The 23935-nt window shown below is 40.9% G+C and overlaps 3 protein-coding genes across 3 annotated transcripts; all 3 read right to left on the bottom strand.

Moving 5' to 3' along the window:
* Positions 1-360: 360 nt before the first annotated feature.
* wu:fe05a04 (zinc finger protein 878) lies at positions 361-4713 on the bottom strand. Its single transcript, XM_034128091.1, has 4 exons — positions 4358-4713; positions 3890-4253; positions 2308-3269; positions 361-1845 (listed from the first exon to the last, which is right to left on the bottom strand). Exons 2-4 carry the CDS (start codon positions 4242-4244, stop codon positions 1072-1074), a joined length of 2091 nt encoding a protein of 696 aa, XP_033983982.1. The 5' UTR covers positions 4245-4253; positions 4358-4713; the 3' UTR covers positions 361-1071.
* Positions 4714-5558: 845 nt separating this feature from the next.
* znf576.2 (zinc finger protein 576, tandem duplicate 2) lies at positions 5559-9541 on the bottom strand. The gene is made up of 5 exons (XM_034127476.1): positions 9442-9541; positions 8570-8757; positions 8379-8494; positions 7424-7567; positions 5559-7318 (listed from the first exon to the last, which is right to left on the bottom strand). The coding sequence occupies exons 2-5, from the start codon at positions 8712-8714 to the stop codon at positions 6464-6466; spliced, it is 1260 nt and encodes a 419-aa protein (XP_033983367.1). The 5' UTR covers positions 8715-8757; positions 9442-9541; the 3' UTR covers positions 5559-6463.
* Positions 9542-10288: 747 nt separating this feature from the next.
* Positions 10289-23521, bottom strand: LOC117480229. Its single transcript, XM_034127475.1, has 10 exons — positions 23459-23521; positions 22365-22905; positions 19330-19827; positions 15327-18904; positions 14975-15233; positions 13581-13778; positions 13415-13504; positions 13110-13302; positions 12704-12911; positions 10289-12007 (listed from the first exon to the last, which is right to left on the bottom strand). Exons 2-10 carry the CDS (start codon positions 22852-22854, stop codon positions 10739-10741), a joined length of 6783 nt encoding a protein of 2260 aa, XP_033983366.1. The 5' UTR covers positions 22855-22905; positions 23459-23521; the 3' UTR covers positions 10289-10738.
* Between the last annotated feature and the right edge of the window lie 414 nt (positions 23522-23935).

The following is a 23935-nucleotide window of genomic DNA, read 5'->3' as shown; positions in this document are numbered from 1 at the left end:
CCAATAGAAAATATATACAAAATATTTTTTTCTCAGTTTAATTTTTATGTTAAAAAGAAGTTATTTTATCATCAGTGTTCCAGCATTATCATAATACTCACTAATGAAATTGAAATAGACTACACCTCTCAAATATCCGGAAAAAACAACAAAGCTCTAAAAGTTTCAAAAGGTAAGTTTTGAATTTGTGTTTGCCTAGTCTCAATCTCTATCTAGGTTGAAGATAAAATATTCAAGATATAGGTGAGCCCTAGTAAAAGACTTACCTGACGCTGTGGATGTACAGCTGTCTTCCTGTTTAATGAGACACAAGGATGTCTTTTTGGATTAAGAACAAACGGATGTCAACAAGACACACACTGATGTTGCATCAAGGATGACTGTTTATTTGTCTTCAGAAAAACATGAAAAGATACCTGCAGGCTGTAAAGTTTCAGCAAATGACAAAGTGACAGAAAAGTATTGATCAGTACCATTGCTGCATTCATTAAATATTCCACATTGTCTATATAAAGAAATGTTTTTTTATACAAAAAAAAATCCAGTGTTTTTTCTTTCAACTATACACACATTCATTAACCTAAGGATTTCTCACACAAAAACAAGTATGGAAAAAAGGTAGAAATTGGAAGTGTTTACATTGCATAGACTTCAGAACAGCTACAGTACCCATTTGCTCCGTTGGCCGAAGAGAAAAGCTTCATATGGAAATTCCAATAAAAGGAATGCCAGAAGAGGCAAGCGTTTGGAATGTTTTTTATTAATTATAAATAAACTAAAATATTTATTTTTCTAAGGTCCCGCATTAGAAACACACCAATAGTTAAAGAATATGACAAATTATTTTGCATACAAAGGTTGATAAGGTAAGAAAAGGGGGTTGGATGGTAGAAAAAGGGATTAGACAGAAAAGCATACCATTTTAGCGTAACACCTCCATGTTTGGTTTGGGGGCCACAGGTACAGCAGTCTGTTGTAGAATTTAAAACACACCCTCCAGTAGGATATGGGACAACTCTTTTTTTATTTTGCCCTTACCAAAATGTCAAATTTCTCTATATCAGCATAGTTTCAAATGTCAACCTCCATCTTCATTTCTTTCTCAGTCAGCTGACAAGATGTGGATGATTTTGGATTTCGATCAGGACCAGGAGATTGGGGCTCTTTCTTTATGTCTATTATAAGTCCAGAGGATGTTGTACTCACCTCAAAACTGGAGAGATCCATAGGATCAATTTTAAACTGCTTCACTTCTGAATATTTCTCTTCTGGGTTTGTCTTAACAATCGCTTTGCTATAACTATTTTTAAATTCTTTTGTTTCAGTGCCATTAGCCTCTCCTGTAGTGTCCCATTCTCCTGGCTCACTTTTAGGAAGAAGAGATATGTTGCTCGGAGCTGACTTGTAAGAGTTACACTTCTTGGACAAATCCAGAGGTGCTTCACACTCGGGATTGATCCCATTATCCAAATTCAGATGGCCATTTAGCGGCACTCCGGAGGTATGCGGTAGAGCTTCTTGAGGCTGGCCCTGCAGAGCTAGAACCGGTAGTGTAGGAGAGGATGCAGACGGGAGGTTGAGGCCGGGGGTTTGAGATGCACAGACAGGAAGAAACACAACGAGATTGACGCCAGGAGGCGGCTGTTTGTCTAGGGTGAGCTTCCATAAACCGTCTGATGGAACAGAGCCACCAGACACACCAGTCAAAGGTCCTGGACTCCCAGAATGCTTCACTGGTTCAGCGGGGTTGTTTAAAACAACAGTGGGCATTGTTTCTGGTTTTGTAACAACCTTTTTTGAATCCGATGAGGAGCTCTTTGAAGCCGGCCGCTTCTTGGGAGCACTCTAAAATGAGAAACACAAAACATCCCAGTTACTCAATAAATTATGCTAAACACAAGTGTCACGTGACGGTATAATCAACCTGGAGAGACCCATAACCCATGCTTGCGGTGGGTTTCAATTACAATTTTTACCATTTAACAGGAACTGGCATATCATCTCTTTGATATTGATGTTTTTAGAACGCTTCCACAATTAAATGTATGTCCCCTGCCTTTTTGTCTACAAAACTAGATGACAATAATGTAATGTTGATAATGAAGCTGAAAACAAGCACAGTGGATTTGAATCTTTTGACCAGAGAGGACAGTGGAACATGCCTGTGTAAAGTTGTCATCCAGTGGTGTATTATATTAATACAACTCATTTCATGTATTGGTGTATTATATGATCTGTATTTAATAGACTGTCAGATATTGCTGCTTTGAAATGATACTGTACATCAACATAGTGCCCTGAACTCACCGCAGGCTGGGGTGTTTTTCCACAGGTCTTCAGGTGGCTGTCGTAGTTATGCTGGTGGGGAAAGCCCACTCCGCAGCTCTGACAAAGGCATGGTGACTTTCCGGCATGACCCCCCATGTGGGACATCAACAGTAAGGCCGAGCGGAAACCCTTTCCACATTCAGCACACTTCAGCACCCTCTGGTGAGCCCCGGCATGTTTCTTCAGCTCTTCAGAAGTGTCGAATCTCTGCCCGCACTCCAGACATCGGATCTCGTCCCCTTTAGGCTCCTGGTTGCCCCAGCAGCCTGTGTCCTTTTTGTGCTGCTTGAAGGCCTCCTGACTGGGGAACTCTCTCAGACACGCCACACAGTGAAGGCGTTCAGGTTCACATTTGTGTTGGCGGTACAGCTTTGCCAGGCGGAAGTGGCAGTGGCATCTTACGCAGGTGTAAGGCAACAAGCCTAGATGGGAGAAGCTGTGCTTCAGGAGAGCGTTCTTCTTAGTAAAGGTCTTTGTGCAGTCTGTGCATTTAAAATTGTGATGGCAGGTTGTTCTCTGATGGCGCGCGAGAGATTTTGGAGAGTTAAAATTGCGGCCACATACCTCACATACAACATCCTGCTTAGATTTGTGTAACATAACGTGATTTTGACACGCCTTCAGAGAAGTGAACACACGTTTGCAAAGGTCACACTCGTAAAACTCGTTTTCAAAGTGAGTTCTGGACAGGTGGACTTTCAAGTCTTTCGGTGAGGGAAAACCTTTCAGACACACACGGCACTGGAGAACATCCACCTTGGCCTGGGCATGCGTACGCAGGTGGACTCGGTAGCTTTTTTTCTGGCAGAAACGCTTCCCACATTCAGCACAGCAGTATGGCCGAGCTCCTGTGTGCAGATTCATGTGGTCCTGGAGCTTGAATTTGGAGGACAGCTGGAGATCACAGACACTGCAGCTGTACTCCCCTGAAAGACCCGACTCTGTGGAAAGATTGGAAATTAATACCAGCTATATTTTATATTTTTGTTAAGAAATGCTATGAAGACACCTGAACCTGTTTCAAATCTCCCACCCTGCTGTTTCACTCAGCCCCAAGCCCATTATATCTTATATCCTGCGCAGTGGTGGTTCTAGACCAATTTGACTGGGGGGGCCAGGCTGGGGCCAGTTATTTTCTGAGGGGGGCACAATAAATGCGGGACGAAAAAGACAAAGACAGTATGAAGTAATTGCGCATACGAAAACAATGCAATATATTGGTATTTGTTTCAGTACACATATTTATTTTAGATACTTATAGTTACAGTTTTTACGCTAATGGGTCCGACTAGAAAGACAAATAGCGTTAGTTACGCCTATTCCGTCAGCCAAGAAATCGTTTAATCATAAACTTTTTTTTTTTTTCATTTTCAGGGGGGCCACAGGGGGGTCCAAAGTCAGTGTTAGGGGGGCACTGGTGTGGTTCCTTTGGATGTCAAAAAATTGAATCTAATCTTATCATGAGACAAAAACCATATAAACAATATCATTATTGTTTAAGACAGACTCTAAACAATACATTACTACTTTATGTTGTGTGTCAAAAGGGAATGAGTCATACCATTGTTTAGTTCCTCCTCATCATCATCATCATCATCCTCCTCCTCATAGTCTTCATCGACCTCTTCTTCCTCATACACATCACTGTCATCAGAGTCGTCCTCCCCGTGCTGCTGCATTTCTGTTGAATGATTCTGTGTAGTGTTTCCTCCTTCGACATCTTTCTCCCTAGTGTCAGGCTGATCAGTTATTAGCTGTGGAAGATCTGCAGGATGGTCAAGTCTTTGTAGGTGTGTGGTTGAAAGTGAGGGGGGAGACTGACTGGGTGTCTCTCCATCAGAGGTGGTCTCCGGCTGTAAGATGTCCGAATATCCCAACTCTGTTAGCTGGATATCTATGGTGTATTCAATGGACATGACTGCTGGCTGAGGAGGCACGAAGGGAAATGGATCAGAAAAGAGTTTAATGAGCATTCACAATTATAAGTTAACGTTTAAGACACAATATGTTCAGGTAATGTCCCCCTTACCTGTCGAGCGACTACATCTGCCGCTGAAACTCGAGGTTTGCGTCCTTTTTTCTAACTCTTCCTTTTCTATCGAGCTTGTCTGACAACTTTTCCTTGGAAATGCATTTTATGACGCACCTTTAATGCACCTCCCTTACCTGGCAGGAGGAACTGATGGTGGCACAGCGTGGCTTCAGGACAATACAACAACCTCCGTGTTAGCTTTGTGTCCCAAGGCGAAAGAGGAGCGACGTTTATAGGAAACCCCCACAAAGATCTGCCACCATGGTGTGGAAAGATAAGCGAAATAGCCGACTAGCTAGCTGTACACTCATATAACCTGGTCACAGCATAGATGGGTGTTGAATATTAGGAAAACAAATGAAGCACCACAAGGAGAGGAAACTCGTGTGGGCGATCGAGCACACCTAGCGCCTCGGAGCGGTATTACATGATATTACAGGTGGAAGGATTTACCCAAAACAGTGATCGAAAAAGTACTTATATCTTCTAAAATGTAATATACTACTACAGTGTAGATTGTAGAAGTACAAGTAAAATTCCTATAGCTCAATTCAGAATCATGTGTATTAACGTATTGGGGCTTACAGCAATGACTAATGCATTTGTGTAGTGTAGCCCCTCTTGATGTCACAGTATGATACAAAAACAATGGATTTGACATCCATTCAAAAACAATTTGTAAACCATGTATACGCATTAACAGATAATAATTGTGGTTTATTATTTCTGCTTTATCAATCTAATGACCCAATATTTATAATATATGTATTGGGCATTTCTTATATACCAATTTCTAATGCTACTATTTGATTCGACAGGGAGTGCAGTGAAATTCAGATTAGTGACCATATTCTAGAAAAAAAGCTAAATGTTCTATCTTGTATATAGAGATCTATAAAGCAATGCTCTCAAATGTTTTTAATAATTAATTATTTACCTTATTTAGGGTTTATCGTTTTGTTTGATAATAGTAAATATCCAGGACTTTATCGTTATCCTTTTCTCATTTAGTAGTTGGCAGTAAACCTTTTATAAGAGTAAACATTAGTATTGTGTAAAATGTACCAAAGTATGTGAGCTTAAAATATATAATAAATATTACATCATGGCTACTTGATGACAGTACCTTAAATGTAAAACAATAAAGAGGCTCACAAAAATGTCTTGCAAGAGGTGTGAACAATGACAAACAGACAAGTTAAATGTTCGGCAGCCTCCCTTGAGAAAGCATGTTTTATTAAATTCTTGCAGTGTCCGGACACATTGCAATGGTGAGAGAAACAATCCAATCAGTGAAAAACACATGATATACACAGTTCAACATGGGACCCTAAAGCATTGAAGAGTCATGAGTTCCATTTAAGAAATGTCTAAGACATGAGATATTATTCTAGTGAAACATTAAGAGTATTTGTTATTGTGGCGAAATCACATTGAAGCTGTAGCACTAAGGCAAACATATTTCTTTAGCAGGACATAATTGTGTTATTTTAAAAATGATTCTTCAATGGGACTTAATTTAGAAAAAGAACATAATCAAAATATTGAGAGTAAAAAATGCACTATATGAACCAGAAGCTGTACATAACACATTTCTTTTGACAAACTGTCTAAACATTCAAACATAGTATCTCTACTAGGCATCTAATTTGCTTCAAAATATGAACTTACGCAATTTGAAAACAAAACAAACAAGAGGAAAACTTAAAAAGAAAAAAAATTCCACACCGAGTTTCACAACTCAAGTCACCAAGAAATAAACTCATACCACACTTATTATTTCACGCTTTAAAAAACTGAAACAAATCATTTAATAAGCTAATCAAAACACTTGTTTTTACAAATAAACTATGTTTTCTGGCAAAGGGAGTAGTAAATGTTTTAACAACATTTGGTTAGTCAATTTACAAGATGCATCCGTCCAAAATGTCAACAGTTCATAATCAAACTCAACTTAAAATCCAAAGCTTGCTAAAACGTCATTCTCAAAATCATTCCAAACTCATCTGAAACCATCAGAACTCCTATGTTAAAAGAGAAAAAGCACAATTCCTGACTAAAATCTTCAAAAACCATAGACTTTACAGGGTCCCCATGTCTCAATTATCTTTTTGCACTTGGGGTTTCAGGCTTTTCCTCGGGGTGACTTTTCAGGTGAGCTTGTAAGGTTCGCTCACGGCCGAAGCTCTTCCCACAGGTTGGACAGGAGAGGCGGCCCACGGCGTGAGCTCGGGACATGTGGGCGTCCAGCTGCTCGGGACGGGCAAAGCTCTCTTCACATTCTTCGCAGGGATGGGCCTTCCGAGGGGCGTGTTTCTCCTTCTTGTGAGCACGGAGCTGAATCAGGCTGGGGAATGCCTGGTCACACTCAGGACAGGGGTGCTGACGGGCTGCAGGAGCAGCCTCTGCTTTAACTTTCTTCTCCTTTGCTGGAGCATCACTGTCATCCTCAGGACTCTTCGAATCTTCAGTTTCTGGTTTTGCTGCCACCTTAGGAGGACGGCCACGCTTTGCTCCAGCTGCCTTTCCCTTTTCTTCAGCTGGAGCTGCTGCTGCTGCTGCCTCTGATGTGCTGCTAGCCTTCTCTGCCTCCTCAGGCACTTCAGGCTCATCCTTCTTCTTACGCTTTCCCTTCTTATCAGCAGCTGCTGCCGCGTCTTCAGCTTTGGTAGGCCGTCCGCGTTTCTTGACAGATGAAGTGCTGCCGTTGCATTGCTGGCCTTCAGGGTATTTCTCCTGGTGTGCTATCAGCTCTGGTTCTGTTTCAAAGCCTTGACTACACTTCTTACAGCGATGGGTTTTCGCAGCATCCTCTGGCTGTTCTGCGGTCTCGACGTCAGGGCGGGGATGCTGGGTAATGCGATGAGTACGCAACAGTCCTGCACTCCTGAAGGTTTCATTGCAATCCTTACAAACCAACTGTTTCTCTGGACACACCTGTCGTCTATGGGCTGTGAGCTGTTATGTGACGGGTAAAAGAAAATACAAAAAACATTTAGTATGAAATTGTGTATTTTAGTTTCAATACAGCCAGGGAAAATTACTTTTAAGCATGGCACTCACTTCAGAGAATGTTTTAAAGCTCTCCTTGCAGTGCACGCATTTGAAGGGCTTATCGTCCTTGCTGTGTGTTGGCTGGTGCTGTGTCAGCTCTTCAGATGAAGGAAAAGTGCGATCACACACATAGCAAGTGAACAATGTGTTTCCCTGTGAAGAAATACCAAAAAAGAGGGGCCAAAGTTAAAATAGGTTTGGCTAAATTGTTGAAATGTTCAGCCCAAGTTCTTTTACATTATTACATGTCATTTGTTAGACGCTTTTATCCAAAGCGACTTACATACATTCAGTACTGTGGACAATCCCCACAGGAGCAATTTGGGTGAAGTGTCTTGCCCAGGGACACAACGACATGCTGACTGCAGTGGGACTCGAACTTGCTACCCCCTGATTCGAAGTCCAGCACTCTATGCACTGAGCCACAGCGCTGCTGCTGAATGTATGCGCGCCGCTGCTACAGGTTCTTCAGAATCAAGTGATGTGCAGAAGCGTGTTTTTGGGCTATTGACCATTAACATGTATTAAATGTATGAACTTTATAAACAGTGTGCATTATCCTAAATACATAACGTGAAGCTTAACTACATACTATACATTTCAAGCGTAACTTGAAACACACACTGTAACAAGTGAATGTACTTTGGCACTATAGTTTTTTAGCATTACAATGCCATTACATTTTGACAAATGTTACATTTAACGTAATGTGGGGAACTAATGTGTACCCAAGAAACCTGTTACATTCATAATTTGAGGAGAGTAAAGGAACAGGCACTGCAAAATAAAGGTCATACAACTCAGTGTCAGAAAGTAGAGTTGGAAAAAGACTTGTTTTACAAAATAGCAGAAACACCAATTTAAACTATGTTTATTTATGCACATTGTCCAATTCAAAAGTTCTAAAAAGACCCAAACGGTTACGCTTTGTAGTTATTATATGAACTGATCATGTAAAGCTTACCTGCTGAAGCTGTTGCTTATACTCTTCCCGATGGCTCTTTTTCATATGCCTCTCCTTGGCTTTGGCACTGCAGAAGGTGATGAAGCACTGGAAACACTGCAGGTTCTCATGCTGATCTGAAAGGACATGAGCAAATTAGATAGACCAAGCAAAGAAAATCCAAACTAAGTTATGGCCATCGAAACACTTACAAGGTTGAATGGTGGTCGTTGGAGGTCCCTTAAAATTGATGGGTTTGTATGGTGCGGCTGGCTTTGCAGGGGGAACTTCGGGAGGTGGATCCGGCAATGCCCGTCCCATCACTATATCCTCTATGTTCAAAATATCCGAGTCCATCCTGGTAAACTGGGTGGTCTCGACCGTCACTCAAAACAGCTTGCTTAAAGAAGGCAAAAACAACGACAAATGTACGTGAGGTTACATGTGACGTGGAAATAAAAGCGGGAACATATAACACGGTTAGATCAAACGTAACCCCACATTTCGTTCATATACAGTTATGTTCAACAGACGACAGTGAACAAATACATTCCACGATAAGTTCATTTTTGATAAATATAAAACAAAAATACATCGAAACCACAACGTTTATTGCCCCAAGTGTATTTCACCTGTTTGTCTAGTAGTAGCAAACACCCAAGTTTCGGCTAACGCTAGGTAACTGCTCTTAGGGCCGCTAGCTAGGCTAACTAGCACAATTTCAAGTCATCCGGCCTCTGGTTAACTGCCATGGGGCCTTAACGTGAACTTATTGTAAGCGGTAACCATAAACACAACTGATAACCGCTTAAGTGTTTAGCATGTGCAGGTAGCTAACGCTAATCATAAAGTACTGGGCTACAGAGCGGGCTAACGCCAGATAGCATGCTAGCTACTTGTTAGCGCTAAAAACACTGGCTGCCATTCAAAGAGAATCGAGGACTTTTCGTGCCTTTTCACGTATCAAGTTTCAACTAATTGTTTTGCGGCTACATACCCCTGTCGTGTAACCATATATCGCATGTTTGTATAGCCATAAAACCAAGTATTTAAAAAACCAAATGTAAAATTGAGTAGACGTTACCTCTAGCCGCTCTTTGAAGGTAGTTTGACTGAATAAGAGTTGACCCTATAGAAATACAACGGATAGATCGGACACTTCCTGGTGGATGTGATAGCCGTTGGTACAGCTAAGATGGCTGCCGTGGAGTGTTCGTTACATTCATGGTTACATTGTGTATGATAACATTTAAAGAAAATATCAACAAATACAAATATAATATAAAATGAACTAGGAACGTTATGCATTATGCACTTAGCATTTTGTGCAGGAAGAAACACAAACATGTTCATGGACACGGTGAACATTACTTTATTACATTATAGTAGCACTATAACAAACGTTTCAAAATGTGACCGTACATTTAATACACTTAATTAACTAATACCATCATCTAAAATACGAAATAGGACAGATACAGTTATTTGTTTACGATCATGGATTTGAATTTACCTCGTTTTCTATTCAATCTGATTCTATGTTTGGTCTATGTCACGTGACCCAAAACAACTTAATGAAAAGTACTCATTACATTTTCTGTCGATGCTTTGTTAACCTCCTCTATAATAACATAGTGCCAACAAGCTTACACACAAAGGTATATGTTGTAGCTTATTTTTGTGTGTAATGTTATCTAAAATAATATATGTAGTATTTGTTTGACTTATATCTGCAGCATAACACAACTCTGTATAGGAGTTTTTTTCTTCATGAAATTCACCACTATTAAACATTATCAATACCTATTGGAGTGCAATTTCAATGCATAAATAAATCGAATTTCTTTCAACACATTTTGACATGTCAAAGTAGAAAAAAATAACACAAAAATGCAATAAAATAAAGATGGCTCAAAAAAAGGCAAGATGTATCTTTTCATCTTTCTTTTATTGTATTCTTCAATTAAAATAAATAACATTTTAATTCAGAGCCAAAAACAAGCCCATTTAAGGATGTAAATTCATGTTAGGTCAGGTTAAGATAAATATTTTGAAAAATAACTTACGGTAAGGCCAAAATCATACTTTGTGCTTCTTTGCAGCACCAATTGTATGGCTATGCATATTTTTATTTTATTTCCTTCTGAAGGCAAATTCAGTTTGACACTACAAATATAACGCCACATCACAAAGCATTTGTTTTTAAATTGCAGCACAAATTATGCTTCCAAACATTGCCCAGTGAAAGGCATCATGGAAAAGTTGTAAGGACAGAGGAAATAATACAATTGTTTTGATTAACTGGAATGTAGTACACCAAAAGCACAGCTACATTCTAAATCAGGAAGCATAATGTCAATGGGTGAATTTTGCAGTTGAGGCTACTCTTTTCCCAAACTCCCTTGATTGTGGAAATTCAAAAAGCAGTTGTGGTTGCGTGAGATACAAAGAAAAACACAGCACTTAAGGCATAGCACTCGAGATGTTCTCTGACAGTCTCCATAGCGGCACCTGCCTCCTTCTCCCTCCCCAAGCTGCTCTGGCCAGTGTCCTGAACCATCGAACCGCGTGGCTACATCTGGCAGAGGACTCTCCTCCACCAGGCTGGGATTGGGCTTTTCATTTGTTGTATGAGGTTTCTCTCTGGGGGTCTGAGGGGGGACTGAGTCCTGGGCATCACAGCCATTCGAGAGGATCAAAGATTTGGACACCTCCAATCTGAAGGCCATTAGAGTCAAAGGTGCAGACACTGCCTTGTGATCCTGTCTGTAGAGGAGCCAGGAGTTGACCAAAGCCAGATCTGTTAAGTACCAGAGCACTGCCTGAGGCCAGCAGGTTGGGGCCGAGGCAGTGAGAGGAATTGAGTAAAGATTCTGCAAATCTCTGTTGACTTGAGCCGACATCTGGGCCTTCTCAAAATTGTCCATCAATGAGGCCATGTTCCTCTGGTTATTGCCCGCTGTAGAAAGTATAAAGCCACAGTGTGATCTGCGTAACATCAGCTTCCCATCTGAGCTTAAAAACTCATCTCCGATCTGTCCTCTGGCTCCTCCGACCCTTCCGGCACCATGAACGCCGGCAACTAACAGACGCTCCAGCATTGCAGGGGTGGACAGTTCCTGTTTGCAAAGAAACACCATACTACCTTTGGGGACCATTTTCTCTACTGCATCTTGTTGGCTGGACTGACCCAACTTAAGATCCACATGTAAGAGCAAACCTCCGAATCCAACTAATGTAGTACAGTAAAGAGACAGCTTCTTGTTGTGCATTTTCCCAGTCAAAGGTAGAGGATATTGGTCAACTGCATAATCACCCTCTTGTCTGAGAGACTGGCACCCTGCTTTGAAACGGCACAATAATGGCTGAGCCTTCCACAGGGGATCAGTCTGTGTTTGTGAGCTGCTCAGCTCATTTAGCGTGTCTCGCTGGCCAATTTCACTTTGCCTGCTAGAGTGGGGTTGACCTTGCTGAGCATTTTGCAAGTCACTATCACATCTTCCTTCCTGAACATTACTGTTGACTGGATCCTTCGCAGGACATGCAAGCTTCAACATGCGAGACAGCTCGAGGAAACGGGAAAGTGGCATGGAGTCAGCAACCAAGGGCACCTTAGTTAAGTTCTCCCAGTAGAGCCTCGGACTGGGAAACTGAAAAATAGTTAAGTTATATAGTTAGGATGAATGAACACATTTAATTCACAAAATGCAGCACAAAACAAGTTTAAAAACACACATTAAAAAAACATACACTTAACAAGTAGAAAATGAGAGCATTTGTGTTTCTGTAATCTAACAATTTGAATTATACAGATAAAAAGACAGACAGCTGCTATTACTGGGCTGTATTTAAAAAAACAGATGAGTTTTGTGTTTTTGTTCAAACTGTTCATTAAGTCAGCAAGATAGGTTCCATATTTTGTGGAGTGGTGCCTAAAAGCAGCATTGCCAAACTGAGCATCTGTGGAGGATCTTAGTGTTTGGGGACAATCCTGGGCAAGGCAATTAAGTGCCTTAAACACTAAGAACTCAAACTAAATTCTAAAAGATACATGCAGCCAGTGTAGGTTGCATAAAACAAGAGTTATATGAGCTCTCATTTTACTTTGGGTTAAGCAGCATTCCAACTAGTGTGTAGTTCTGAAATGGCTGCTTTCAGTTGACCAGTATTAAGCATTACAGTGGTTAAAACAACTAAAAACAAAAGGCATTTATTTTCAGCATCACGCTATATTTTTCAATTATTAAAGGGAGCTTTGGTCCACACATTTAAATGAGTTTCAACATTAAGGTTTCAATTTAAAATGACCCGGAGACAAATACACTTTCAAAAAACGGAGCACTAACCTTCAAAGTTCCCATTGCAACGTGGATCCCAACAAACTGTGCAACCTCTCTGGATGTGACAGGTCTGGGCATGTTGGATATTTTATTTGTGCAATTAGCAATTTCTACCCAGGTATCCCAACCAAAATACTTGGAGAAGTAGTCAATGGGCTCTGTGGTTCTGGTTTCCTCTCTTGGTGCTTGGATCTGGCCTGATGTAGTTGGCATGCTAAAAGATCAAAAAGAAAAGAAAAACATTTTAGACATATTGTTCTCCCTAAAGCTTGAGTTTTCATTTTCATTTTGAGTTACAATAATATAACTCAATAAACATCATTACTGAACAGTATAACAATATTGAATCTAAAAAAAAAGTAGAAAAACGCAGTTATCTGTGAAGGTGTGAAGAAGGAAAGATCTACTGTACTTTTGTGATAATTCATCACTGCCGGCCTGCTGTGCACTGTTTGTTTGGGTTTTGTAGAAGTAAGCCATTACTTCTGCTTCTGAGTCAAGCTGAGGATCAGACATCTCAAAAACACCCACATCCTCCTCATCTGAACTCTGGAGGAGAAAGTCCCGGAGGTCAGGTGGATGCTGCATCTCAGCTTCTGCCTCAGCTGTAGGATCAGATCATATACAAACACATTATTTAAAGTATAATCTTTATATTTAATAATTAGCCTACAAATATTAGCATTTTCTAAGTAGCCACAAGTACAGGGAAAATACCTTGTCTATCTGCAGAGTCACTGACACCAGGTTCTGACAGTTTTCTAACTCTCATCTCCTCGTAGCCTGGTGCAGAATGGCAGCCTTCATCTGTTGTTAACATATTCAACATTACAATAATTGTATAATCTTTGTTAAATATCACTGGGAAAAGACAACAACTCACTTGAATTATCTGTTACATGTTGTTCTGTTTGCTGGGCATCACAGAATGCCCCCGTTGTTGAATTCCCACTGTTGGTCTGAGCCCCCAGTAAAAATTCCCTCTCCTCTTCCTTTACAGGGTAGAAGATGCACTGGTTGGTGTTGAACTCAGGGGGGGTGACGCAACTCTCATCCATGGCTGTCTCCTCACTCTCAATTACTGAAAGCAAAAAACATACATTTATGAAAAGGAAGAAATCAAGTCATAGGCTTCTGTACTACCTTGAAAAGGTAGAGCTCGCAGGTGAAAAAAAGCTAATGTTTATGTACAACACATCTCTTCTTTTTGGATAAGTTGTATTTTGGTACATTGTCCCTGACGAACGTAATATACTTAATTCATCTGACTTAATTGAATCGCTTTCTGGCTATAGCTTGTTGGAGCAGAACACCTATGGTGGTGGCTGATAGCCCCCCCCTCTGCTACGCGCCGTTCGTTAGATGAGGCTGATCTCTATTTAATAAAGAAAGGAAAACACCGGAATCAAAAGTTATAACAATTATCTGAGTTTACTGGTAGGAAACAAAACACGTATACAAGTTTTACAGAGTACTCCGGACTTCAGGCTTGTGATGCGATGCGGATACAGGTATCGGGACCAACCACTCAGCAAACAAGAAGCACGGACTTCAGGTTTGTGATGCGATGCGGACACAGGTATCGGGACCAACCACTCAGCAAACCAGAAGCATTTTACATACAAAAACAACAGTATTCATATTCATATTTTGGGGCGGAGATGTGTTGACTTCTTCCTTCCCATTTTACTCCGAAGCGAATTAGAGAGTCCGTGGGGAGGAGCTGTGTGAGCTGCTCACTCCCCCAGGTGTTTTTACTGGTTGGATTCACTTCTGGTCGGGTTCAATACAGCGAATCAGAGTTCTGACCAGAACGTGAGATTCTGAAGTTCCTCAAGGGCAAAGTCAATCTTATCTCTGCCCCGATATCCACTCCCTTACTTTCCCATGGGATCTTTCACATAAACTATTCCTTCTCAGACAATTAAACCTTGTACACAAATATAATGATGCCCAGAAAGAACCTTGAAAAGAATATGTGTGTGTGTGCTTAGTGAAGGAGGTGTATGTGTGTGTAACAGGATCTCTGGGTCAGTGAGTTGTAAGTGAGAATATAATATCTATATATGTGATTACTTAAAACAGTTCAAACAATACATGTTCACTTCAATACAGTTTAGAATCATATCTTTTTACTTCAAGCTCCATACCCACACATGGGTGGTATCGATTTATTATTATCCATCTTCCAGGAAGAAATCAAATAATATAATTTACCTGAATGCTGAACTAGCACAATTGTGCTAGTAATGTACCAAAAGTGCCGTTAGTACTTACATGGACTGGACGTGTTTTCCGTGTTGACTGGCTCCACATTCCATCGGATGTGTCTGCCGCTGGCCTGGGTCTCATTCAGCACGAGGCTGCTCTCTTCCTTCACCAGCACGGTCCTTATATCACGATGGTGCTGCAAAGTCACACTTGCACTTAGTCTGTTTTGACAGATGGGTGCAACCAGTGGACGATCTGGGATATTCTCTTCAACCTTGATCTGCTGGCTCTCCAGGTCTTCATTCTCAGCAATGTTGTCAAAACCCTAAAACCAAAACCAAAGTTTTAAGTTTACAATGTTGAATTTATGATCGTGATCATCAACGTATGGTATTTGTTGGTACAATTGGCCTCTCACCTGGCTCTGATGGTTCCGCTCTGTCACCAGGCCCGGCTCCTTGTCAGCAGTTGCTTCTTGTCTGGAGGTGAGGAACTTCTCGAGTATGATGACTGGAGACTGGTTAGCATCCCTGTTGTGTTCCTCTCCTCCCTGTAATCGTCTTACACCCTTTACCTGGTCAGTACTGGTGGCCGACTCCAACACAACTGGTTCTTCAGGAGGTTTCTCTAATGTAGAGGGAATGGTAGACAAAGATGCAGCTGGAACCGTAGCTTTGTTGGCCTCAAATTCTGTGCTGATCTCTGGCTGTAATGTATTTATGCTGGGCTGGCCGTCATCATGTATTTCTGAATCAGAGCTGATGGGACGTTTTTCATAAAGTAGCTGACATTCCTCCTGTTCTTTTTCTGACTCTGTTCCTTTGGTGGTATCTCCAACTAAAGCTCTCTTTGAAATCGCATCCCGTTTTAAACGTCCTGTTTCTCTTCTCCTACCCCTTGTAGCATTTCTTGAAATAGCTCTTTTTCCTCCTTTTTTCTTCTGTACTTGCAGTTCTTCCTCCTCTTCCTTGATCTCCACTTGATGAGTGGAACATGACACGGTTTGTGAAGTTAGACTTCTTCCAGCTGTTGTTTCATTGTTAACTTGCCCAGAAAGTTTGTTGATGCTTCCATCCTCAGGATTGCAGGTTACACTTGATTCATTTTGAGGAACAGAGTCTTCTTGAGAGGTTGTTTCAACTCTGTCATTCTGCTCCCCAACAGTGACTAAATCTACATCAAGAAGTAAATTCTCCTTTATGTCCTCATCGGTGGTACCCTGGACTTCAGATTCTGTGCTGGGATTCCTGAGGGAAGCTTCTTCTTGCTTGTTCTCGTCTGATGCCAAAGGCTCACCGAACTCTGAACTCTTTGTCTGAGCAGAGGTACCTAATGGGGGTTCAGACGGTAGGATTGGATGCATTCCACTGGTTTTCATTTGATCGGCTGGTAAGTGAACTTCTTGAGAGGTACAGGACTGTTTATCTGCAGCCTTATTTTCATTTCCATTATTTTCATTTTCAATTACTTCAACATCGGAAGGAGGGACAAGAAAAGATGGGGATGGAATCAAAGCTGGAAAAGAGACACTTCGCTCTTTCTCATCTAATGCCATCTCTACAATCTCAGGCTCAGTATCCCAGTCTGCAGCAGCATTCATCACCCCGACAACCTTATTGGGCTGTTTTGGAAGCTGGTAAAGATCCAACGTGGAGACGCCTTCAAAGATGTTTCCATTCGTGTAAGTGAGACCGGGACTCTCTACGATATGCACCATTGCCTTGTGCTTCTGAAGGGACGAGACTTCACTAAATCTTTGCCCACAGTCCTTACACTCTAAGGCACGCTTGGAATGCGAAGTTATCACTCCTTCAGTCTCCACTCCTGAGCAGGCTTTACGTTTCCTTGTTGTCTTTGGCTTGGCAGGCAGTGTCTCGGGAGTTTGACGGGAAGCCTGCAGCGAGGACAACAATGAGAGAGTTTTCTGGTTCTTTTTAGTTCTTCCTCCTTTTTTCTTATCCTCCGTATTTGTACACTCACTTGTTGAATGTTTACAGTTGATGTCTTTACTCTTTTGGGATATTGTGCTGCCCTCAACAGGTGAAGCTTCCTGTGTCTGGCCTGGTGCCTTTGAAGGGTCTAATTTGTAAACCTTAAGTCGAGGCTGTTTATGACCCTTCAGTAGAAGTAGAGCATCCTGTGTTATATGTGTTCCAGATATGTCTGTTGAAGCTGCGCTCTCTTTTGTTTCGACTTTTTCCTCTTCTGAAAGGTTTTTCTTTTGCTTTCCACCCTTTGATTTCTTGGTCTGATCTTTTTGCATGATATTGGTTTGTTTTTTCTTTTTAAATACAGGCGAGGCTAAAGTCTTATGCTTACTAATGAGTGTCACACCTTCCCTGGCCACTTCTTTTTGCTTTTTTGTTTTGTTTTTTCTTCTATCCTCTTTGACTTGCTGGACTTGTGAATCCTGGGTTGATGAAGGAGAATTTCTTTCAGCGTTAGAAACAAAATGTTTGGTTTTCTTGTCCTTTTTGCCCTTTCTTCCCTTCTTCTGTGGCGGAACCTTCTTCTTTGAGAGAATTGTTGCTGGTGTTTTATCTCTCATCTCGTCTTCTTGTATTGGCTGATGCTGCTGTGATGGCTTTTTCTGTTTCTTGTTGTTCTTTTCTTTGCTTTGAGGGCTACATTTAACTACAAGATGAGACTTTTTCTTTCTTTGCCGTTTGGAAGGTGTAGCATCAATTTGAAAATCATCCTTGTATATTGATCCGCCTAGTTCATGCATACATCCTTGTAAGATAAACGCCTTGTTTGAATTTCTCTTCCGCACTTTCACAAGTTCTTGAGCTGACATTACATTTACGGGTAACTCGGACACCTGTGGCACTTGCTTGGTCTCTAAGTTTGATGGAAACACTTCTTTAGCAGGTGGATCCTCTACTTCAGACAGGTTCTCCACCGGCTCCTCACCGTTCTTCCCTTCTACCGGCAGCTTCTCAGATGGTTCTTGTTCAGATTGATCTTGTTCAGCTTTTTCTTGTGTCTCTTGTGGTGCAGCTCCATCCATCACAGGGTGTTCCTGATCTAGACTTACTGTTTGCATTTGTGAATCAACCACTTCAGCTCCACTTGTGTGTGTGAGTGTGTCTGATGGAACAAAATAGGGAAGGCCCTGCTGCTCTATTTGTAAAGGTGTCAGCTCCAGCTCAGTCACAAGAGTTGTGGCTGACATGTTGGCTTGTTCATCTATCACAGTCTGATATGCCATCTGCTGCAGGTCAGCGTTTACCAGAGAGGATGATGGGATTTCATTTTGTGACACGGTTTGTGGTAGTTCAAGCTCTTCAGTTGGTATAAGTTCTAATATGACTGTTTGCTCAAGATCTACCCCATTCTGAAACATTATTTGATCAAACTGAATTGCACTATTATCAGGCTGTTGAAGGATCTGATGCATCCCCTCTCCCTCAGGTCTTTCTGTTTTTTCAGTCTGAACAAGTGTTAGCTCTATATTTTCACCTATTGTTATGTTGGAACCTAGTTCTGAGAAATCAGGGTTTTCCAGTTGTCCTTCTGGCGTAATAGGTTCAAGTATAATTGTTTGATCCAGTGCAAAACATGGGTTTAAAGGTTCCATTTCAACTATGTTAGATCCTGTCGGTTTCAGTTCCATAAAATCTGTCTGTGGTAGTTGTGACATCTGATGGACTTCCAGCGGTGCAGCGTGAGGTGGCAGCTGCCCCAATATGACAACTTGGTTTACTCTCTGCACATTTCCCAAAGATTCAATAAGTCTGCGAATCTGCTCTGTGTCAATGTTGGCATCAACTTTTTGCAAAGGTCCATTGGGGCCTGCCTGTAGTAGTGATGACTGGCAAATAGATATTGGAGTTATGATGGGTGTATTATGTTTCCCTTGATGCTCAGCTGAGAGGGCCTTACTCGCTGTAGCAGGCACCATGTTGTGCTTGGTTTTCATGTGATGTTGTCGTGTCCTGGTAGACTTGAAAGTGGCCTTGCATAAAGAACAAGGATACTTTATTGAAGAAGGCCCTAGAGACAATAAAAAGACAGTTATTGTGGTATAAACGAAATAACACAAAAACATTTTGAAAAAATAAAAACATTTACTTACATACTTCACTGTACTAATCTAAACCTGTACAAAGGCAAGTGTTGCTTTCAACAAAATGCTATAGTCGGCAAATTAAATGTTTGCCATGTTCACTCTATTAGTTAAGCATGTTAGCATGCCAGTATTTGCTTATTAGCCCCAAATGCTGAGGCTTATTGAAATGTTTTAACTTTTCCAGTAACCAGTCATTATTCAATATATTGGACAAATTAAATGTTGATCTCATGATGGCACTACATGACAAGGTAAAGAATAAAGATATTAATTACAATCCATATTAAGAGCCAGGTTGCTAGCATTAAGTTAGCATGTGTAAAATGTTAAGACCTCCATTTATTCTTACCAATAGCTTTTTTCAGAGCGTCAGCTGTTGGGTCGTCACCCTCTCCTTGACATTGTGCCATCATATGTTTATGCAGAGCTTTGGACATGCTGAACCTCTTTCCACACTCCTTGCAAACATACGGCCTCTCTCCAGAGTGTTTGCGCATGTGATACTTCAAAGCCGTCATCGTTTTGCAGTTTTTCCCACAGTCTGTGCATTCATAACCGTCCTGGCCATAGTGATTTTTTTTATGAAAGGTGAGCTCTGATGACTTGTTGAAGGCCTCGCTACAAATCGGACACTTGAAGGGTTTCTTCTCTGTGTGAGCTTTCTGATGGAGCATCAGATCTATGGAGTTAGTGAAGTGGCGGTCACAAACGTAACAGGCGAAAAGGGAGTTCCTCAGTATGCACTGTTCATATTCTGCAGGGTGGCTCAGCTTCAGGTGACGCTCCTTGCTCTTGACATCACTGAAGATTATGTGGCACTCAAAGCACTGCAGCGACAGCTGAGACGCTAGAGGGAAACAAGACAGGAGTGGGAGGAAGTTTACATTTAAAGGTCTCCTATTATACTGTTTTTCATCAATATATTATAGGTCTCAGATATATACAAAACATGTCTCTGAAGTGTTTGGCTTGAAAAACAGATCACCAATTGTAGAATCCCATAATCCCCTCTGTTTCAGCCCTGTTCCAAAAGTGCTGATTCTCTGTCTGTTACTTTAGATCAGGGGTCACCAACCTTTTTTAGGGTGAGGGCTACTTTCAAAAAATAAAACAAGTCGGGGGCTACTTTTACTCCTCTTTTTATTGTTTTTTGCAGTGTATATCTTTAGCACATTTTAACATGATGATATGCTGACCTTTAACCTTTGTGTGCTGTTTGGGTCTGTGGGACCGCTTTCAGTGTTTACTAAAAGAACATGTATGCAATTTAATTATTTTAACCTGCTTTATTTGGGGGTGGACGGGCCTCACCTCCTCTAGGGGGGTCCTCACCTCCTCTAGGGGAGTCCTCATCTCCTCTAGGGGCATGCACCCCCGGGAAGATTATTTTTAAATGTTGAAGTTAAATGCATCAATCTGGAGCACTTTGAGCACAACATGAATTGATGGATACAGCTCTCAACACTCAGATGAAAGGGAGCTGTATACTTTTCAATAATCCAAACATCTTTAGAATATGATCACAACCAATAACAAATCATTTAAACTTGATTATTCTTATCTTATGTTACCTAGTTAGCATTCTTTCTTTTTATTTATGCATATTTTACTAATCACTCCCCTTTCAAACTGTTTCTTGTTTTTTTTACTGTCCTATAGTACACATTGGAATGATTTCTGACTTGATCTATATTAAATAGATAAAGGTGTGCTCTCCCTAGCTCTCTCGCTCTCCCTCCCTCCCTCCCTAGCTCTCTCGCTCTCCCTCCCTCCCTCCCTAGCTCTCTCTCTCTCCCTCCCTCCCTCCCTCCCTAGCTCTGTTTTCTTCCAGACTGCAACGCTGGTCCCGCAAATCAAGCAAGAACGTGATTGGTCGATATTCATTGTGGGGGAGGGGAGAGGAGGGGTGTTAGATAGATATAGAGTTGTAGTAAGTAGATAGAGTTCGCTATGATTTAGGTTTCGTTTATGCATAGGGTAGATTCTTTTAATTACATTTCCTTTTTTGTTTTGTGTATTTTATACATTTTTGATTTGCTTGGCGAGCTATTTTTAGAACATGCCCCGCGGGCGACTCACGTTGCCCCTGCGGGCGACTAAGTGCCCGCGGGCACCGTGTTGGCTACCCCTGCTTTAGATGAAAATAAGGAGCCACTCCACACGCCCCTCTGAGAGATATTTGGTTAAAAATAACACAATGTTGCTCTAGGAGGAGATTCAGGTGATAAGGTGGGGGGGGTGTTACCTTGGTTGGTGATTGGCTAATGGTTACACAAGCCAAAAGATCGTTATGACATCATAAAGTGGCCAGAATTTGATCAGCTCATTTTCACAGGTTTCTATGTAACTGGATCAGGACAAAAAGAGAGAGAATCTTTTTTCCTGAAACTTTCAGAATCTCTTTACACAGAGGGGACACATGTTTAAGTATAAAAGACATGAAAAAGTGGATTTTGCACAATAGGTGACCTTTAAGATAAATCCATACACTCTGAATAGTGATAAGTATTTATAACAAGTACATAGGCTTGCTAAAAAAATGTGGCTTTGAGGACACTGTATAGTTATTACTGAGTAAACAAATCATTGTCTGGTCAAAAAATAAAAAAAAGGAGACCATATGTGTTTTACTAAGTATCCTTAACAACTTATGCTATATTCAATTAGTACTAGCCGGTCAAAATTAGAAATCACATCAGTACTGTCCTCTGTGCATTGTAGCCTGTAAAGCAAATACCAAAATAAATATATCTACGAGAGTTTGATAAATATTATTACGATGTATCAGCTCATTGTTTACATAAAATAATAATTCCAAGAAACATTTTCGGTAAAGAGCAGGGCTCTTAGAAAAACTTGAAAACCAAAATTGATGAAATAAGCAATGAAATATTCTAAAATAAAATATTGGTCTGGCTCTAATATTCAGTGTTTTGTTTGGCTGCTTTTGAACACCATAAATTGTTTATTGCACAGGTTTAACCAAACCAGATGTTTTTGTAGTATGGTAAAGCAAAACTTGAAAGCATTTAAAGAATACTATCTTGTATTACTATCTAAAACGGACTTTGAAATCCACATTAATGTTAATGTGTAACTAACTTCTGTAGACATTTGTACAGTATTTAGCTATTTAACGTAACACCACAGCTTTCAACATTCCACTGTAGAAAATCAGTGTCTATTTATCATGTGAACCGTTATAACACAATGTTAGCTGGGATATGAGAAAGCACGATACCTCCCAACTACAAAATGTGGCTTTTATATTTAAATTAGTAAGCAGTGAGTGGTCCTTATTTAATAATCAAACAACAAACAGGTCTCCCATCCATGCCTTGTTCAGAAAGATGTGAACAACACAATAAAAGTTAAAATACTCACATGTGAGGGGTATAACCGGCTGTTTGGACATGTCCATCTTCAGAGGATCCACCATGGCCTTCTTGGAAGGAATGTATTTCCTAGGCTCACGAACACCTTTATCCGTTTTCTTTGCCTTTTTCTCATCACACTTAGATTTTGCATTTGTGTCTGGTACCAGTTCTGAGGGGGCGCTTGGCTTTGAAGCTGAGTCAGTCTCGACCCCTGCACTGTTAACTGAGGGCTCTGTCTGTGGCTGGACAGCAGGCTCATTCTCCACTGCCTGAGTGACTGGCAGGCTTGCAGGTGTTTCTGCTGTTTGCACCTCTGTCCCATTTTCCTGGGGCCTTACAGTTTCAGTCATAACAGGAGCTGCTGGTTCATCCTTCTCTTTTTGCTCATCTGAATCACTCTGTGCTGGCTGAGCTTCAGTCTCGGTGTCCAGTGGTGGCTCCTGGGTTGCTGTGGCCCCAGGGTTTGGCCCGCTCGGTGACTGGGTCGGACTCTGCATGGCTCCCTGCTCTTTGGCTTCTCAAAAGCAAGTGTAGCAATTCATATGTTCCTATGAAACCAGGTACCACAGAGAAACACATTATGACTGTTAATTACACAGGTAAACCAACACATACACTGAGACTCACACAAGATACCAACAATGTTTTAGTAGTAGTAAAACCTGCTTTATAACAAATGATTCTATCCACTATTTGATTTGTTCTAAAAGCAGTGAGGGACCTTTGTGATGTACAATGCGCCAGCTGGAGGACCAGGGAATGAATGGGTTTAAAACATGTGTATTACAAAAGAAAGACGATGTAGGGCAGCCGTTAAATGCTAGTTTATAAGCTACATTGTACACTCTTATTTGTATGAATCGTGTATGTGTACAGTGCTTGAAAATATTGATATTATTCTTGAACATACAGTTACGCAGATAATAGTAGCGCAGTTAGCTTATTATATTCACTAATATACATGGAGAATACGGTTGGAAATGTTAGCGTTTCCGACCCGAAACAGCTCCAAAGAAGCTAAATATGTAGTCACTTTCTACGTATCCCATGATAATATCCCGTATAGCTGTATGAATGCAGGAGGATGTAGATTTAGATTACCTATGCTTTCTCGTCCGCCCAAACATCTCTGCGTCGCTCTGCACAAAGCCAACAGACCTGCAGATAACGTGACGTCACTCCTGAGAGGGTCGGAGAGGAATCATGGGAATTGTAGTTCTTTACCACAATCAGCCCCCCACTCATGCAGGAGTCCTACGTTCTTATTATACATCCATGAGTCCTACGCAGTCTATGGTCCTACGCCCACTCTGCTTAAAGACTACAATGCCTCAACTATGTTTAGAATACAAAATAAAATGTATACTTTTTGTGTGATGATGTTTTAAACTTATGGAAATATGCTTTGTTTTTTCATACACACTTGCACACTTAATTTAAATAATATCCTAATGTTAGTTTACAGATTTTTATCTTTCACTGTCAACATTTCACTTTTCTGTTCAGTTTTATTTTCTAGTTTGAGATGTTTAAATGTTATGCACAGAAGTCCTGCACACGTACCTTTGCTGTCATTCA

Source organism: Trematomus bernacchii, unplaced genomic scaffold, assembly GCF_902827165.1.
Source record: "Trematomus bernacchii unplaced genomic scaffold, fTreBer1.1, whole genome shotgun sequence".
In the NCBI taxonomy this organism is placed as follows: Eukaryota; Metazoa; Chordata; class Actinopteri; order Perciformes; family Nototheniidae; genus Trematomus; species Trematomus bernacchii.
This window is presented reverse-complemented; position numbering and strand designations above follow the sequence as displayed.

What these genes read in the sequence shown, in the direction of transcription:
- LOC117480229 (XM_034127475.1), bottom strand. Translation starts at nt 22,854, where the DNA reads ATGCAGAGTCCGACCCAGTCACCGAGCGGGCCAAACCCTGGGGCCACA. An exon ending in AGCGGAACCATCAGAGCCAG is followed by an intron (nt 15,234 to 15,326) that starts GTGAGAGGCCAA and finishes TTTTGGTTTTAG; the next exon opens with GGTTTTGACAACATTGCTGA. An exon ending in AGTGATGAATTATCACAAAA is followed by an intron (nt 12,912 to 13,109) that starts GTACAGTAGATC and finishes TTGATCTTTTAG; the next exon opens with CATGCCAACTACATCAGGCC.
- wu:fe05a04 (XM_034128091.1), bottom strand. Translation starts at nt 4,244, where the DNA reads ATGTCCATTGAATACACCATAGATATCCAGCTAACAGAGTTGGGATAT. An exon ending in TGAGGAGGAACTAAACAATG is followed by an intron (nt 3,270 to 3,889) that starts GTATGACTCATT and finishes ATCTTTCCACAG; the next exon opens with AGTCGGGTCTTTCAGGGGAG. An exon ending in GAAAAACACCCCAGCCTGCG is followed by an intron (nt 1,846 to 2,307) that starts GTGAGTTCAGGG and finishes TTCTCATTTTAG; the next exon opens with AGTGCTCCCAAGAAGCGGCC.
- znf576.2 (XM_034127476.1), bottom strand. Translation starts at nt 8,714, where the DNA reads ATGGACTCGGATATTTTGAACATAGAGGATATAGTGATGGGACGGGCA. An exon ending in AACGACCACCATTCAACCTT is followed by an intron (nt 8,495 to 8,569) that starts GTAAGTGTTTCG and finishes ATGTCCTTTCAG; the next exon opens with ATCAGCATGAGAACCTGCAG. An exon ending in GCTTTAAAACATTCTCTGAA is followed by an intron (nt 7,319 to 7,423) that starts GTGAGTGCCATG and finishes GTCACATAACAG; the next exon opens with CTCACAGCCCATAGACGACA.